The sequence below is a fragment of the Salvelinus sp. IW2-2015 genome, linkage group LG32, assembly GCF_002910315.2.
Source record: "Salvelinus sp. IW2-2015 linkage group LG32, ASM291031v2, whole genome shotgun sequence".
In the NCBI taxonomy this organism is placed as follows: Eukaryota; Metazoa; Chordata; class Actinopteri; order Salmoniformes; family Salmonidae; genus Salvelinus; species Salvelinus sp. IW2-2015.
Genome location: NC_036871.1, coordinates 6224652 through 6242486, shown reverse-complemented (window position 1 = coordinate 6242486; position 17835 = coordinate 6224652). Strand labels below are relative to the sequence as shown.

The 17835-nt window shown below is 41.2% G+C and overlaps 1 protein-coding gene across 1 annotated transcript in view; it reads right to left on the bottom strand.

The window, feature by feature from the left end:
- LOC111956330 (metabotropic glycine receptor-like) overlaps positions 1 to 17835 on the bottom strand; it is an 85130-nt gene that overhangs the window by 43649 nt on the left and 23646 nt on the right. Inside the window, exon 3 of the mRNA XM_070436769.1 lies at positions 2794 to 2896. Within this exon, the coding sequence (XP_070292870.1) occupies positions 2794 to 2896 (103 nt within the window). The remainder of the gene's footprint in view (positions 1 to 2793; positions 2897 to 17835) is intronic.

Below are 17835 nucleotides of genomic sequence, written 5' to 3'. Positions count from 1 at the left end.
GACCACAACCCAGGCCACCAAACCATAACAAGCTAAAAACGGTGTGTTCCCTGTCTTAGACAACAGCCAATCATGTGGAGTGGACAACCCACAAAACACTCAGTCACAGTAAAACAGTGCTTCGATTTAGTGAAGTAAAGTGCTGCAGCGTATTTGCAAACAAACAAACAAATACACACACACAGACACACACAACAACACAACCACACACACACACACACAACACACACACACACACCACACACACACACACACACACACACAACACACACACACACACCACAACACACACCACCACACACACACACACACTAATTACATTCCCCAAGGGCATTCTGCTTCTGTTAAGAACACAGTTGACAAGCGCAAGCTGAGATGACAATGTAGTCCCCAATTAAAGATATGCACACTGTGGATCGCCAATAAAAAACTAAACGAGACAAAGAATTGATAGAGAATTCAGCTGAAATAATCCCTCACTAAAAAGAGCCTAATTGCTAACAGAGACAACAAAAGAGCCTCATCAGTCATACTGTTATCCTCTTTAAAGCGCYCTCTAAAACAGGTTCGGAAAAACCTGGATTCTGATTCAGTGAAATGAGGTTCCAAGCCATTGACAATGCCCTGTTATCCAAACTGTTTGAAGTAGACTAATGACTCACTGAATGAGTGTCAGTTTTCAAAATATCAATACGCCAAACTCCGAGCCCTGTCCAAAACAAAAAACATGGGGGACAATTTCTCTTGCCTCATATCCATAACCAGTAGTWATCACAAACTTCAATGAAGGTTATATTAAAATGAAGACTAATCTAARATTCCCGCACCCAACAACATTGTCGCCGAGGTGGACTTGCTAGCTAGCTACAGGATTTGAGTCATCTCAACTGTTTTCTAATAAAACAGCTCAGTTAGCCTATGTGAAGTGCTAGTTCGAGATGACGATAGCTAGCTTTCTAGCTAGARGCAGCTACACTCGTGAGCTGATGGCTACATGAGCCAGCTGGTTAGCTATGATTACACATGGGCAGTAACAACCCGTGACTAGTTCATTTTCAGAAAAATTTGTTTGTCATAGATACTTTATTCACTGACCACCAAATTTAGGAGGATAACTGACTGAAATGTAGCTGAAAAACAAGCGGTAAAACAAGAAACGTAGGAGTATTTGAACGTTGGAGTATTTGATAGCACATGACTGCATCACGTTTCGTAAATAAGGACCTAGTATGCATTTCCCTTATCATAAGATCCTGCATAAACAAATTWATGCTAGCTAGCCTAGTTTCCCCTCATTGGTCCTGCATTTAGAATGTATCTCATTTCGGTTTGTTAGGATGTTGTCGGTTTAGTTTTCTGTAACTTCATAGCAATATGCTGCTGCTTGGCCATTGATCCAGCATGCTTGCTAGCTAAGTGAGCCAACTAATCATGAATGCATGATCAGCCCAAAGAAGCACTACACAAATTGCAGACAATTGCCCTGCTACTGTGGCTAGCTAGCCATGTAGCCAGTTGAAGTCGGAAGTTTACATACACCTTAGCCAAATACATTTAAAAACTCAGTTTTTCACAATTCCTGATATTTAATCAGAGTAAAAATTCCCTCTTAGGTCAGTTAGGATCACCACTTTATTTTAAGAATGTGAAATGTCAGAATAATAGTAGAGAGAATGATTTATTTAAGCTTTTATTTTTTTCATCARATCCCCAGTGGGTCAGAAGTCAATACACTCTACACACAATACACAATACACTCAATTCGTATTTGGTAGCATTGCCTTTAAATTGTTTAACTTGGGTCAAACGTTTCAGGTAGCCTTCCACAGGTAGAAGGTAGAACACTTTTGGTTCCAGGTAGAACCCTAGAGGGACAGCCAATGAACCCCTTTTGGAATCTTAAGAGTTCTGTCTGAGAGTTGCTGAACATATTTATGCATAGACACCCTCTTATATGAGTAAAATTAAGAAAAAACATTGACTAATCAAATAAATATTAAAGGACATTTTTTCACTTTTCGTCAGCATCTAAATTCACGGGGTTTGCCATGCCTTGGAAGATGAGACCCTCTCCCCGCCAGTTTTTACTTCATGCTTTATTTCTTTATTGTCTTGATAGTTGCTGGGAAACAACAATACATGAAATCAGGTTGTGAAGAATAACAGTGGCAGGTCATTTCAGAAGTGGAAATGAGTATCTCTCCTACAATCKAATCTAAGCCGGAGAGATGCATTTGAAATATTTCTTTAATGACGTGTTTGTGGGCTTTTGAAGATGACTTTTACCCCTCGATGCTACTTTCAAGTCTCCCATTGCATTCCAATAAGGCTGTCACATCCTCAGGGGTGCTGTCTAGGAGATTTTATGAAAAGGACTGTATACATACTAGTACTTTACTCCATATGCCCTGGTGCTAACCTAAGTCTGTGCTTGCAGAGTCATCCAAGGTATTTGTACAGAGGAATCAAAAAAGAAAATATTTCTTCCATCGTTCCACCCATCACCATTSCATCCATTCTTTCATCCCTCCAACCAACCTAGCAGACTAGTATCCTACAAACTACAAGTGAACAAAACCGACAACAAAAAATACATGGATATTACAATCACTTATTAAACCTACATGAAAAAAATGATCATGATGCCAAACCGATATCAATGAAAACAAATGCACAGGTTCCCCTTGATTTCCATGTTGGTCCGTCACACACATCTGCTGCTAATGCTAAAATAAAGTGATTGAAATCAGAGTGGAGGGAACAGATGCCACGTTGCTGGGTAGGGAAACCTACTTGTGAAACCGTTGAGTGCCACTCTGCTAGGGTGGTAGAAGCCTCTCCGGCATTGGCACTTGTACTTGTCCAGCACGAATCCATGGCCGACAATGGGAGTGCACTAGGGAGAGATAAAAGAGAAGAGAGAAAAAGAGAGCGAGAGAGAAAGAAAGAGTGTTTATATGAAAGCCAGGTGAACAGGATGGAGGGAAGAATGAAGGGAATGTGACTCAGCCTTCTGTTCGTGTTTCCTGAAACTCACAAAAAAAACATGTTTTGTGTATTTCTAAAATMATATGAAATGCCCTGTGGCGCTGTTACGGGAAATTCTGTCAAAAACTGAAATATTTGGGTTGGTTATATAAGGTTGGAAAATGTCTATACGACAGAACAGTCCCTAGCTCTTCCTTTTTTCCCCTCCTATTCTGGTCTGTGCTCTTTGAAAAGGCACTCTCATTTCCTATTCAAATCCTCAACTCAATTCAAATTAAACTCACTGACAGGCCTTTACTAACAGCCTTGGAATCCAGTTATTGAAACAGAACCTAGTTCACCTTTCTCAGCTATACGTTAACGTTTACACTGTGTAGTCATATAAATCACAGACAAATGCTACAGCGGATGTAGACATTAATCATGACAACACAGACCGGGTATTAGGTCAAACTTAAAGCATCCTGACAAAATGCCTCTACAACACTGTCACATATAACACTGATGTAGAATTCCATACAGTTCAATCAACTTTCCATAAAGACAACTGGCAGAATGGTTGTATTAGAACKTTGTTAAAGCCACATTCTGTCAGATGTACTTATCATCAGAGGGGGCCCACTACCAAAAACAATGTAAACCATATTACAGGATTCCATTGTCCCATGCAGATTTTAGCTCTTGATTTCTGCATTGCACATAACATCATTATTCAGACACTGGGAGCGATTTGTATAAATGAACTCGTCTCAACCCTGTTATTAAATGAAGCGTATTTTCTTCTGACGAGCAGATCCCGAGCAAACGCCCCAATAATGATCCTGAGAACAGCGTCAGGGGAAATAACACACCCTTGCCAAGTTGCAGGAATCTAATTAATATCTAAATTAAGAATTAAAACCTGTTTGCGGAATTTAAATTCGCTGCATAATTCCAGCTTGGAGACTGAGTGATGGCTGGCTATGAGCTCATGGACCATCTGGATCGACTGGAAGGAAACACTTTCCTTAAAAAATGCGCCGTTTTGAGCTCCATCCGAAATAGATTTGAAATGACATGAATGGTCATGAATAGTGGATTATACTGTGTGTGTGTGTGTGATGGCATTATGTTGGGTTTGAGACATTGTATTTCAGTGGTGATGTAGAGAAACTGGGGTATGCCTTCAAGGAAGGGCAGTCAAACCTACTTGTTACTTTGAAGCATAAACTGTAGTGGTTRAGATCAATTGTCTTTGAGCCTAGCGAACTAGCTCCCCTTCACCACTAATCATATTCTACTGGGAGGAGAAGGTTTTGTAATGTCTGATTTGAAGTGTGAAAGCCTGGCGAAAACAAACAGATAAAACCTTGCTGTTAAGCTCTACTGTGTTTAGGGGGGAATATAATGAATGTTTTATCACCAATGTTTTGAGGAAGCAGTGTGAGATATCCCTTGGCAAGTTGATCAACACTTTGTTTCTTCCATTCCAGTGGTGTGTCCAGAACATTTTGAATGGGGTGACATGTTGGGGCACATGACATTTGAAAGTGCCACCCAGAGTGAGAATTATCCTGTGAAAGTCGGGGGGTCTAAAATGTTTTAAGGGGACCTCCTAATTTATGGGCTTTATAGTAAAGACATKATTTAACTGTAAACATGTATTACCTTTTAATGTGTCATAAACACAACCAGTCATGACGTTTTCATCTGATTGTCAAACAAATCACTTAAAAAAACAAGGTTAAATAGGTTACCTGCGCACGTTCGTCTACTCCAAAATTCATCTACATCCGAACAGAGCAATGTGTACCCGCCATTTGAATGGAAAGGGACATTACAAGCACCATGTGTAATGACAGTCAGCCTACAAAGTGGTGTGTATTGATTGATGCCAAGGGAAACCAGGCTTCCCCCAAAAATTTGAACAATACAAAAATAAACCAACGTATACAATTATTTCTCATTCGTGTCTATCCGTGTTTCATAATTTTACTTGAATTCGGAAGAGGCTAAATCTATTTAACAAAAGAAAGAGTCCGAGCGAGGCCCCCCCAGAAAGTCTGAGATCTGATAGGTCGTTGCTGAATATATTGATCCTTTTGACCATGATGCACACTGATAGTAAGACTCATAAATCTCACCGGAGAAAGCATCCGAGCAAACAAAACAGCTCCCCTCTGTCTTAGTATATGTAGCCCATGTATCTGATCCTGTCTGGCCAAAATAGTATGACATGTTCTTTCTGGGGGGGGGGGCAACTGTGGTGGCCAATCAGATTTCAGGGTGGGTCATGGCCAATGTTCCGTCGAATTTGTTTAAGCTTTTTGAAACTTCTTGCACGCGTTTACTGTGAACACTGACGCTGTAACATCTTAGTTTTAACATTAGTCAAGTAGGCTACTGTGGCTATTTGATCACAATGTAGGACCTACCATCAAAACAATGGAAAATGCCTCCCATAACATTTTAACATGGAAATAGCTGTTCTATCGTTCAGCCTACAGTAGCAGCCAATGTGTGGTGTTCAATGTACTGTAGGCCTACATTGCGTGAGACTTGAAAAAAACATGCAGGGTTTGACATTAACCTGTTTATCCGCTTGTCCTTCAGACAAGGAGGTGACTGGAAATGTTGTGTTGTTTGATGCAAGAAACCACTTTACAAAATGAAATGCATCCTTATTCCCACACCATTATTACATGGAATTAGACGAATTATGCTACCCTCTGCCTATTGGCTACTTAGCTTATTCAAGCCTGTCTCAAAATGCAACACTGCCGCTTTAAGAAAAAACAAAAAAAAGCTCTTTACCTGTGAAATGCGAATGTTTTGTGCTCTTATAAGAAACAATCACTCCCCCATTGCTGACTACAAATGATCTATAACTAGGCTAATAACTCACTAACTAGCAAAGGATCTCAAAATAAGCTCATCTACTCATGACCGCTCATGCTGTAAAAACAGTCCAGTTCAAAGTGAATGGCACAGATCCATATATGGCAATGGTCTATTTGCATATGGGCCTACTGCAGCTCTGATTGGTTATTGCGCACCAATCTGTGTCGAGTACAGGCCCGAGTCGTGCAATAGCGCAATAGAATCCTACTCCGATGCGTTCTGCCTACAATAAAATCTCTTGCATAGTTAGTTTTGCATACCAAGTCTTGCATAGTTTGATTTGTTCGGTATGTTGCATTGAAAGTGGCTAATATTGTATTGATTCGATCACAATTTCAACAGTAAAGGGATACGTTGAGACTATCAACTAACGGGGAAAACTCCAGAAAGTTGAGTGAAGTTCAATCTCATGCTTCTCTGCAGGGGCTGATATTTATTTTGCAAAGCCTGGGCCACCCCCTGAACACGCCATTGTTACATTCTCTGAAAAATACTGTACATTTACTGGGATAATAGTTTACAACTGTATTCATGGCATATTGGTGTCAGAAATGGGATCCAGAAACTGAGGAACGGTTGATTTGAAAAGGGCACTGATTTGAATAACTGGACCTGAATTTATTGATCATCTTCCAGGTGTATTGAAAACTAAGCGAAACTAGTTAARGGTCAAGCTGCTACTACTTGGAGCAGGCGGCAAAGAACTGGTCTACTAAGAGGTTCCGAGAGTCAGACTGCACGAACTTCCAACATCTGCAGAGAGCGCACAAGCATGTTAATATTATCTACCGCCCAGCAGGGGAGTGTGGGTAAATAAACCCTCCAGCTTTATTATGGATTTATTTTGTGCTTACGTTAGCTCTGAAGGAGAAACTCATTAAGATAACACCCACCAAGGGCCATGGAGCGTATGGAAGTATGCATATTGTGTGGGATTATCGAAGTCAATGGAAGAATCTATATCAACTTGAAATAACAGCTTGTGTAGATATGTGCTCAGTGACATGACATCTGTCACTGTWTCATGTTCAGGGTGCATCTAGAGCACAAATTCATCTCTTTAGCCACCTGCAGTGTATTTAAACGATACACACGTGACAAGGGTTGATGTGGTTCTTGGTTGTGCCATGTGTGTCATACAGTAGATTGATACGGGAGTTTGAAAGTGCGCCTCAAGGCTCATAAAGAAAAAACCTACTCAAAAACTATATTTTGGTACTTGTTTCATTAGTCCACTGTTGATACAGCCCCAAAATGTTTTGTCTGTCAGCAGTCAAGTTTTTTGCATCATCATGATGATGTGCCAAGTGACACTTTGCTTTCTTGAAAACTTGACTGCTGACAGTGGACTAATTAAAAAAATACCAACATATAGTTTTTGAGTAGAGTTATCCTTTAACAGTGAGTAACAGTACCTCTCCATACATCACTAATCAGGGAAGTCTTTTATACTGACTTGGCTCCAGGCTGGAATTAAATGGTGCCAGGGTCTCTCATTGTTCTTCTGGAGTTATGAAAATGTGCTAATTAGTCTTTAGATATGTCACAGTTTATTATATCACCTTCATCTTGTAAAGGGAGAGTGTAATAATATGGGATTGTGCCCATGCTATTTTGGTAACATGTTATTTCACATATTACCACGTACATGTGACAGGGCTAGCAGACGCTATTGTGAAACAGTCAAGAAAAGCGCAACCCATTAAATCTTAATTCAACCATGAGAATACTTCAAGGCAGAACAGAAAAGTTWACATTAATCTTGGTGTATGCACCTCGTGGTCAAAATGGTTGGAATCAGACTAGGATCTTACAACGACTTTAAAGAACTTGAGTCTATATTCCTGAGGCGTGCTGTCAACCAAATGCTCTAATCAGACAATATGCAAATTAGAGGGGGATTCCCTTTCGTGTTACGCCAATTGGAATTTCCCGTGGAATAATGTGTAGCCAGGTCTTCATTCTGACCTTTACTCCAAAATTGTCTAACCTTGGCTCAAAATAGATTTCAAAATCTGCATTATGCCCCTCATCTTCTTAGGCACTTTCTTATATTTAACCCGGGTCTTTAATAGACTGGTGGTGGCTCGTTAATGGGCAAGATCTTGCAAAGTGCAGCATGAAAGTCTACATTTCAGACATGCACATTAAAGTCCCCCATATCGGGGACTTTGAGCGGTTCTGGACCGGTTCCGACTAACATTTTGGTGTACATTCCCATGCCTTATYATGCCAAAAAGACTAATCTGTCTGCTCTCTGTTTCKACTCTCTAAGGAGCTGACTTGATGTGTCAGGTTTCAGACCCCATATTTGCATAGGAAGTGACGTGTCACATTTTCTAGCCTATCCTAGCAAAAATAGATGATCTTCCTCTAAGTGAGTGAGCCCAGCTTGCGAGACAGCAAATGAACGATGACAGTCTAGCGAGTCCAGCCACTCATCTCGCTGTGACATTCTCAACCCGATTTAGAGGTCTCAACATGAAAAAAATACTACATTTCATAGAATTGAAAGAAGACCACTTTATCTTGGACACAGATGGACGAAATCACTGTGTGCTTAAAGCTGAAGTTATAATGAGTCTGCACACATTTGAATGGTACCTCTGTTGACAGTTTTAAAATAGTGCCAATATTGTACTGTCACTAAGTACGATCATATTTATTTGACAGTTATAAGAAATATGAAATCTTATCGTAAGTCATTTATAATTTGATTGTTCATATATTTAGAAAGCATTTCAGTAATTTCAAGACCTATTGCCCCACTATTTCAAATATTTCTACTATGTACTTGAGCTTGCATCTTAAAAAACGAGTATCATTGCACTGAAATAGATTGTGCAAACACTCCCTGGGGGAAAGGAAAGGCAGGGTGAGAAGTGAGTCAGAGTTGCAGCATGTAACATAGACATGAATAGGGGGAAAGTCGCATGTTGCAATCATTTCAACTTCAGCTATAGCAGGGTTTCCAAACTCAGACACCCACATTTTGTTTTTTCCCCCTAGCATTACACAGCTGATTCAAATAATCAACTAATCATCAAGCTTTGATCATTTGAATCAGCTGTGTACTGTAGTGTTAGGGCGAAAACCAAAACATGTACCGCTTGGGGTCTCGGGGACCGAGTTTGGGAAGCGCTGAGCTATAGGTTTAGAACATTTTAGAGTGGAGGATTCAATATTCGTATCTTTCGTCAAGAGATCATGTATCAGTTGGTGGGACATGCCCTCAGAATGCATCGGAACCATACCTCCACATTATCTTTGTATTGAATCCTAATTGGACAAAAAAAACATGTGGTAATGATGTGGTAGTGATGTACATAACCTGAGGTTCAGTACAAMAATAAAATAACAGTTTGAAATGGACAACCTCGTGGTGGCTTTAGTTACCCCAAAGCGAGACGAGGAGGACCAAGTAAGACATTTTTTAGAGGTCAAGCTCCAAGATAATGAAAATAAAATCCCCACCTCGCAGAGGGAGCTTCTCTGAAAGGTTTTGTGTTTCTTGAGATCAAATTGAATAGGTTGTTTTGTGTGGTTTGTGGGCTTCCTGAGAAAGAATCGCTAGTCTCTCTGTCCAATGTTAGTTCTCTCTGAATGCAACTTTGGGCAAGAAAGCGGAAAACAGGACGCTAGGGGAGAGAGAACACGCTGTTCCTCCAAAATCTGAAAATATCCCTGAGATCATTAAACCGTGAAAGCATTACAATCACTCTTTCCCCAGGGGTCTGCAGACTGCAGCCTCACACTGAAATATGTCTGAGAAGAAAGGCCTTGGTCTCTAGACTGTCTGGAAACTGTCTATCGATGTATGAGAACGGGAGAATTTAGCCACTATTAGATGGTCACCTACTGCAAACCACTACAGTGTGCGSTAAATATGACTCAATGTTGGTTGTCTGGGAAAAGATAAGAAGGTGGTGAACTGAAAACTCCCTGAAGGGAGTACATAGCCATTCTTCCTCATAACCTGTGCTTAATTAAATGGCTAATTAAGGGTCTCATTTGGTGGTGTTTTAACTATACATGCAATGATAAACTCCTCAACCACTGAGAGAACTGTACGTCTGGAAAAGAGTCCTTTCCCATTACATGCAAATCACTTCAAACGGAAGAGGATATAATAGAATGGCAATGGAAGAGGTTATAAAGCGGACACAGAGAGGAAAACAGACGTTGACATTTGTGTTTTATAAGGAAGACGGGCCTCTGTTATCCACCATGGGCACCGGTGGGTGGTCACTGAGCCCCACACAGTCAGGTCCAGGAGGCCCAAGACAATTAGGATAAGCTGGTGTTCTGTTGACAGCCTCTTTAATATTGCTGTGGCAGCCGCAGAGCTGCAGACACTAGATTAGGAGTAAATTATGTTTCCGTGAGGCTGAATCCCTCTTATCCTGCCAGCATGTCTGTTGTCAGGGGAGTACAGCCAAAGAATAGGAAAGTGGAGAGAGGCAATATGTATCTAAGGCTAAACAATTACAGACCTTCCCCTAAAATTCAGGCATCAGGTATTTTTTATTCTTACTCACTAACTACAATATGGCATAATAGGCATAATGGCATAATAGGATTGTAGAATAATTGAATGCAATTTGCCGGAAGTTAAAATTTCCAATTGCAAAGTGAATTGGCAAAATAGGCTATAATGAAATGTGAGTGAAGACTGCTGTTGTAAAAAGTTTTTACCATTAATTAAACTGTAATAAGCTTGGACCTTTGTAGGTAATATCAAGTCTTTTATACACTGTAAAATGTGTTCAGTTCTTCCCTACTGGCAACAGATCGTTCTTCAGCCTGCACAGTGGTAACACTCATACAGATCAATAGTGGCTTCTCATCTCAGGGTAAATAACTGGGAGTTGCACGCATTTCTCTGCCAATTTATCATCACCCAAAAGCCCATTGTCAGAGGAGCACACCGGCTAAATGTCAACGGACCAATTATAACACCATTATCCCAGTCCTGCCAGAAAGCAGTTCTTAATCCACCGATTTCATTCTGTTTAACACCGTAAAACATCAGTAACACAAAGTCACTCAAAGTCGTTTATGCTCCCTTTAGTTTTTACTCGTTTTTAGCGTCCACACTGCTCGCTTTACGTGTGTGTTGCAAAATAAATGTACACATACATGTTATTCCATCATTTCATCCAAACTGCTTGGGAAGATGCAACTAGCATCTGCGTAGCCAAACGTTAAAATAAAACATGGTTCTATTTTTGACACTTGATTTTCTGCAAGTCCTGCCTCTCTCATCTCCTCATTGGTTTTTAGGAGCATGTACCCACGTGGGTGATTGAAAGATGAGCTGAGGTTCACACTCCAGTCCAGTTGGTTGAAGGAGAGATTAATAGAAACTAACTAGGTTTACTCTTTTATCTGTGGATTAATTGTCGGAGTAGAGGAGCTTGTGCATTTCAGGTAAAATAACAACCCAATGTTAATATCCCAGGACAAATTAGCTAGCAACAGCAAGCTAGCTAGCTAAATGGCCATGAATGTTTTATGCGTTTCGACCTGTCCCTAAATTAATATAAGTGGTTCAGAGTTCGTTTTGATATTTCATTCAGCCAGGACGGGTTGTGCCGGCTCAGCGCTCCTGGCCTCCGGTGCACCTCCTCGGCCCAGTATATTCTGCGCCAGCCCTACGCACAGTGTCTACGGTGCGCTTTCACAGCCCAGTGCGTCCTGTGCCAACGCCCCGCAGTTGCCGGGCTAGGGTGAGCATCCAGCCTGGAAGGGTGGTGCCAGCTCTACGCTCCAGACCTCCAGTGCGCCTCCACAGCCCAGTATATCCTGTGCCAGCTCCACGAACCCGGCCTCCAGTGTTTATCCGCAGTCCGGGCCCTGCGGCGAGGGTCCCCAGTCCGGGGTCGGCGACGAGGGTCCCCGCACCAGAGGTGCCACCAAAGTGGGGGGAGCCAGAGGCGGAGCGCGGGCTACGCCCTGAACCAGAGCCGCCGCCAAGGGTAGATGCCCACCCGGATCCTCCCCTATAGGTTCAGGTTTGTGGCCGGGAGTCCGCACCTTTGGGGGGGGGTACTGTCACGCCCTGACCATAGAGAGCCGTTTTATTTCTCTATTTAGTTAGGTCAGGGTGTGATGTGGGGTGGGCATTCTATGTTTTGTATTTCTGTGTGTTTGGCCGAGTGTGGTTCCCAATCAGAGGCAGCTCTCTATCATTGTCTCTGATTGGGAATCATACTTAGGTAGCCTTTTTTCCCACCTATGTTGTGGGATCTTGTTCTTGTATTGTTGCTGTTGAGCCCTACAAGGCTGTACGTTTCGTTGGTTTTCTCTTTCTTGTTTTTGCTGGTTATCATTCAAGAATATGATTAACCTACCCCACGCTGCATCTTGGACCACTTCTTCAGACGAGCGTTACATGAGCCTATTAATTCCCGCCATCTCCTTGAGCAGACTTGCCTTATTCGCTAATCGAGACATTCCATCCTGTCAGCAGCCATCTTGTCACATCCTGCTCGGGTCCCTTAAGGTGTGTTCAAGACGTCTGAGAATGTGTAGTATGAGGATAAGTGGAATTAATAAACAACAAAGCTATGAAGCTTTGATGAGGCAAGTCTGTTAATTCACTCAATTCACTCTCCAAGTCTGTTAGGGTAGCTCCATGTGTTTCATAAGGTTTCTTATAGCCACGGCTACAGCTATCATCGAGCTATTCAATTCTGTCACAGTCAACCGGAAATGCAATTTGGCATTTCATAATGAGCATCTGTGAATGTACCATCTTCATTACGGTTGATGAACAGGCAGCTTGAGACTTCAGTGGCTTCAGCCAGAATAGGCTACGGAGGCCTTTTTGTTGGTTTACTTTAACAGGGAAAAATACAAATTCCCTCATTCCCAAATAATGGTTTGCCATACCAAAGCAGCCACCTTTTTTTTGTTTGAAACTCCCTCTGGAAAGATGAGATACGAGGGGACTCTGACAGAACTCTATTTTTGTCTCTTTGCTTTTTCCTCCACTTGCCAGTTTTTTTTTTATCTGTTGGAGATAAAATGGGGATGGATGTGCCTGCCTGGAACTACGCTACTCTGTTGGAGCCAGCACACACATCCAGAGACTGTTCCGCTTTAGAACTGCATTTACTGGACCCCGTTCTGCTGTGGTGATAAATAAAACACAACCCGTGTGGCCCTCAGACTCAGAGGCCCCAACAGTATAGAGTACAGCCGTTGTGCTTGATGTCATCGAAAATGACCTCAACTTGAATTCAGAGTGATAGCATTGTGCATTAAGATGATTTTGACAGAAGGACTTGAAGTAATCCTTATGACAACTTCGATAGAATATCGCAACATTGAGCCTATGGTTTGTGAATATTCACAGCAAGGCAGCCGATGCTTATTTGATTCTCCAGCACATAATAGGATGACTCGTAGAATCTGACATTTCAATTTGAAAGAAGTCAAGATGATGAGTCACCAAAGTGAAAAGTCCAACAAAAAAAACACAGACAGGGTCAGTGATGCACTTCTTTTGATTGTGGTGGAACCGAAGCTGTTCTCATGTCAATGACATGACAAAACATGAGTATTTTAGTGATGGTACATTGCAGGCACGCACGTCACAGCGAAAAAGGTTTGGTTTATTTATTTGCCACACTCTTTTTTGTCAATATCCACTACTCTCCTCTCATCCTGAGCGAGGGATGARAAGGGAAGTGGAAGAGGCAGCGAGGTAGAAACAAAAAATATATATTTACGTTGCGCCTTCTCCTGTTGTTGCGCTGAGACAAGGTTGAGGCTGCAAAGCAAACCATTTTTGTTTTTTGCAGGGCAGATACAGACGTGTCTTAGTGATACATTTTTCAGATGTGAGGGAAAAGCCTGAACATTAAAGTGTATGTGTCACTGCCACACTATTGGGTTTAAGCCTAAATTAACTGATGCCATCCCACATAACACATTTCAGTATGTAGGCATAGCCCTCTACATTGTGCGCGTGTTGTTCTGTATGTTTTGCCCATGCAACAGATTTTCCATTTGCTCTGTATATTGCTGAATATAAAGTACTGTATACTGATTATAAAGTACTGTATGTAGTGTATACATGTACTTACAGAGATAGTGTGTGTTTGGAGTGTTAACTGGAAGATGCCCAAAGAAAAATACACTCAAAAACAATCTTTTTTTATTTGTATCATTAGTCCACTGTTGATACAGTCCGAAAACATTTTTCATGTCAGCAGTCAAGTTTTCAAGATATTGGACTTACAAGACAAAACGTGTCATTTGCCACATCACCATGATGATGCAAAATAGAAGGTAGAGAGAAACAAAGCGAATGAGGTATTAACGGGTAAGGAAATGACTTGAAGATTCTGTCTCTGAAGTGTTAAGTGCTTCCATGAAAAGAGAGAGAGAAGGAACTGCAGATGAATAGAGGAAGGGAGGAACGGTGGAGAGTCGAAGGCGGACTACCCTCCTTAGCTGTCAGAGCAGCTCATGCTCATAAGCAAAGCGACCCCTTTGAAGCTGTTTATCTCTATCGCCAGGTTTCAGAGGATTTGCAGGGAAAACACACACACACCTAATACAGACTCAAAACATTCTTAACTCCCACTAATTACATATGCTACAGTCCTTTTGTAACATACTTCCCTACAACAGAGGATCCATAATGCATGAGGGCTTGTGTTTTTAATTTTTTAACACAAGCACTTCCTATGCATGCTCCCTGTTTCGGGGCAAATGAGAAAAGGGCAACAGCAGCTCCTCTGCATGAAGTAGTAGATGTGTGGATGGAACCATAAGTAAAAGTTCATACACAAAATGTCCAGATGATAGCGAGTCAAGTTGTGGCACACATAGATACGTGGAACTTTTGTGTGTGGAACTTTTGGCATACCATGTAATGTAATGACATCGTTTTCTGGTTGTGAACTGGTTGTCTGGTTGAGAAGGCGTCATACAACCAGAATAACCAACTGCTCTCTGTTCCAACCAGATAACCACGTAAAATAGTTGCCACAAAGTTGTACATTGTGTGCAGGGATTATTTTGGTTATTTGTCGGTCCATGACAGCTCCCCTGCGTCAGGATAGAGCAGCAAATCGCTCTTTTAAGGGAGATATCTTGGGTAGCGCCTGAGGAGGTCTTTGTAGTCTTTGGGGACTTGATGAGCCCTGCATACGATTTCTACAGCTATTCAACGAACATGTTGGTCTGATATTAATATCCCATTGGGCAAAACTGGTTGCAACATTGTCAGGCTGTAAAGGGAAGTTTTGTTCATGTTTTTTATGACGTCTTTCCCATGTTGTCTTGATCTTGCCATGACAAATATGTCTGGCAATCTGGTTTTATTATGTCTTCTCAACCAAAAAGGCAGTTTGCAACCAGATAACCATGTTGCAAATGTTGGATAATAGAGATAATAGGGGGGAATTGGGCCAATGAGTCATGAATAGGTAGAAGCACTTTGAGAGACTGCATGGGGGTAAGTAGAGAAGATGATACAACAAGTAAGAGAAGAGGACAGGGAGCTTCGAAAACAGATACAATTAAACCAGCTCAGGTTTTGGCCTTGACATAGGCTTACTAATATCACCTACGTGATCGTGTTTCTCCTTAATTATTATCCAGCCAGAGCACAAAACCCCAAGATCAACAGCTAACCCTTTCATAGGGTGCCCCGCCTAAACAATGCTAAGTGAAACACTAATGTGATTCAAATCATTTACAAGTACCTGACTGACAGATGTATACGGTTCCATATTGATCRCTACTGTAATAACTGTTTCCCTCTTTCAAATGAGCTCATAAGAGATCGCCAGGCATGATTAAGACTTGACTCGCTGTGAGATTACAATCACCTGGAGCTCCGTAACCATGGATTCCAGTCTACTGGAGCCAAGTGCTGTGGTGACTAATCAATTTACTTCAAAGAGAAGGACACAGAGCATTTAGAATAGCTATGGGTATTTTTCAGTGCTCCACAAAGTGAAAGTCTGTGCTTGAGAAATGGTTTGCGGGTGCCAATTTACTCTGATATATGCACGCATAACTGTAAGTCGCTTTGGATAAAATCGTCTGCTAAATGGCATATATTATTTTAATTTTATATTATATTACTCTTTAATATTTCTAGGATGGCCCAACCTCTTTTCCTCTTGGGTGCATATTGGACCTGACCTCAACTTTCCCCAAAATGCTGTGCTGCAGGATGACACCCGCTCATGTACAGCACAAAAACGTTGTTAGGGCCTTTTAAAATCAGTTTGAAAAAATTGGCCTAATTCCGTTCTTTCTCGGCTTTCTCGGTTTTGTTTTTCCAGGTTTCAGATTTTCCTTATTTATTTATTTCCCCCCCATTTTCCCCACACATTAACAGGACAACAACAAAAATATTTTTTGTGTGTGTTCACAGCGATGCTTAAACCACACCAAGGGACCACTTTTGAGGTCTGGGAAAAATCTAAGTGTAGTTACCCTTTAATTCAGTGCACATGCCTGTGTTTCTGCAGTAAGCGCACAGGTGATGGAGTTTGCAAATGAAATGCTGACTTGTGGTGCCACTGGACAGAGAAAACTGAGTAAGTTAACCTTTATTTATTGTACATTTAAATGAGTCTGTAGCAGTTAAGTGTTGAGTTAGATTACATAGCTACCTCAATCGTTATTGCAAATCATTTTGGCGACTTCATAGCAATTGTTAGCTAGCTAGCTAGATACAGCCACGTGTCATAGGTCAAGTCATGAGATTTGTAAACTAAAGAGGAATATAATAGTATGAATAAAATGGAGTTTCCCCATCTCCCCATTTAGAGTATTTCTGGTGCAGAACAGAAATGCCCTTATCCAGATGGTGTGACAAATGCATTTCCTWACAGACCTGCTAACTTTCTTTGTTGTTACTTTTAAAGGTTGAAATRAACATTCAATACCTCCATCAGGCAGAGAGGCAAGAACCATTCGTCCACCACCTCAGGAACAAGCTACACTATTCACAGCCCTGTGTAATGTTCAATGTTATTGCATTGCAGGACTTTTTGAAACTTTATATATTTACATTGTTTAAAAAATGTAAACCTAAAAGAAAATGTATGGTTTAACCTTGTCTTTATTCTTTATTTGTTTTAGCTGTTAGTGATAATTCCCATAGCCTTTATGTAAAAAATAAAATGTATATTTATGATGTAGCCACTTGACTTTATGGCTGTGCTATCTATTGGAAAACATTCCCCCTGGCCTCAAGGGAGAAGAAAACTACCGGTCCCACCTTCCAGCTAGCTAATTAGCAAAGACATAGCTAGCTAGCTAATGGCCTCACAGAGAAGAAGAAGAAAGACTACACCCTTAAAATCTGTGGTTGATATGTGTCGCGCTTGTGGGGAAAACTATCCCAATAAGAGTTACAAACACAATCTCTTTATTACCAAGACGTCGGACCTATAGGGGAAGGTGTTGTGGGAGATGATTGGTTGGTAGATTAAGCCAATGAGTAAGGCGCCAGGAGATTCTCCCGGCYCTCTGTATTGGCTAACGAAGGCCATGTTTGATGTGTTGGTCCACCAGATCTTCCGCGCATTTGGGAGGTCCCTGCCCCATTGAAGTTGACATTATAAATGGTTAAGGTTAAGGTTAGGATTAGGTAAGAGTTKTGGTTAAGGTTAGGGTAGGAGTTAAGGTTAGGATTTAGTGGAGGGACGGTGTAAAGTACTCAAGCAAAAATACTTTAAAGTACTACCTAAGTAGTTTTTTGGGATATCTGTACMTTACTTCACTATTTACATTTTTGACTAGTTTTACTTCACTAAATGTAACACCGAAAGAAAATTACGTACTTTTTACTCCAWACATTTTCCCAGACACCCAAAAGTACTCGTTACATTTTGAAAGCAGYAGAGGAAAATGGTCCAATTCACACACTTATCAAGAGAACATACCTGGTCATCCTACTGCCTCTYATCTGGTGGACTCACTAAACACAAA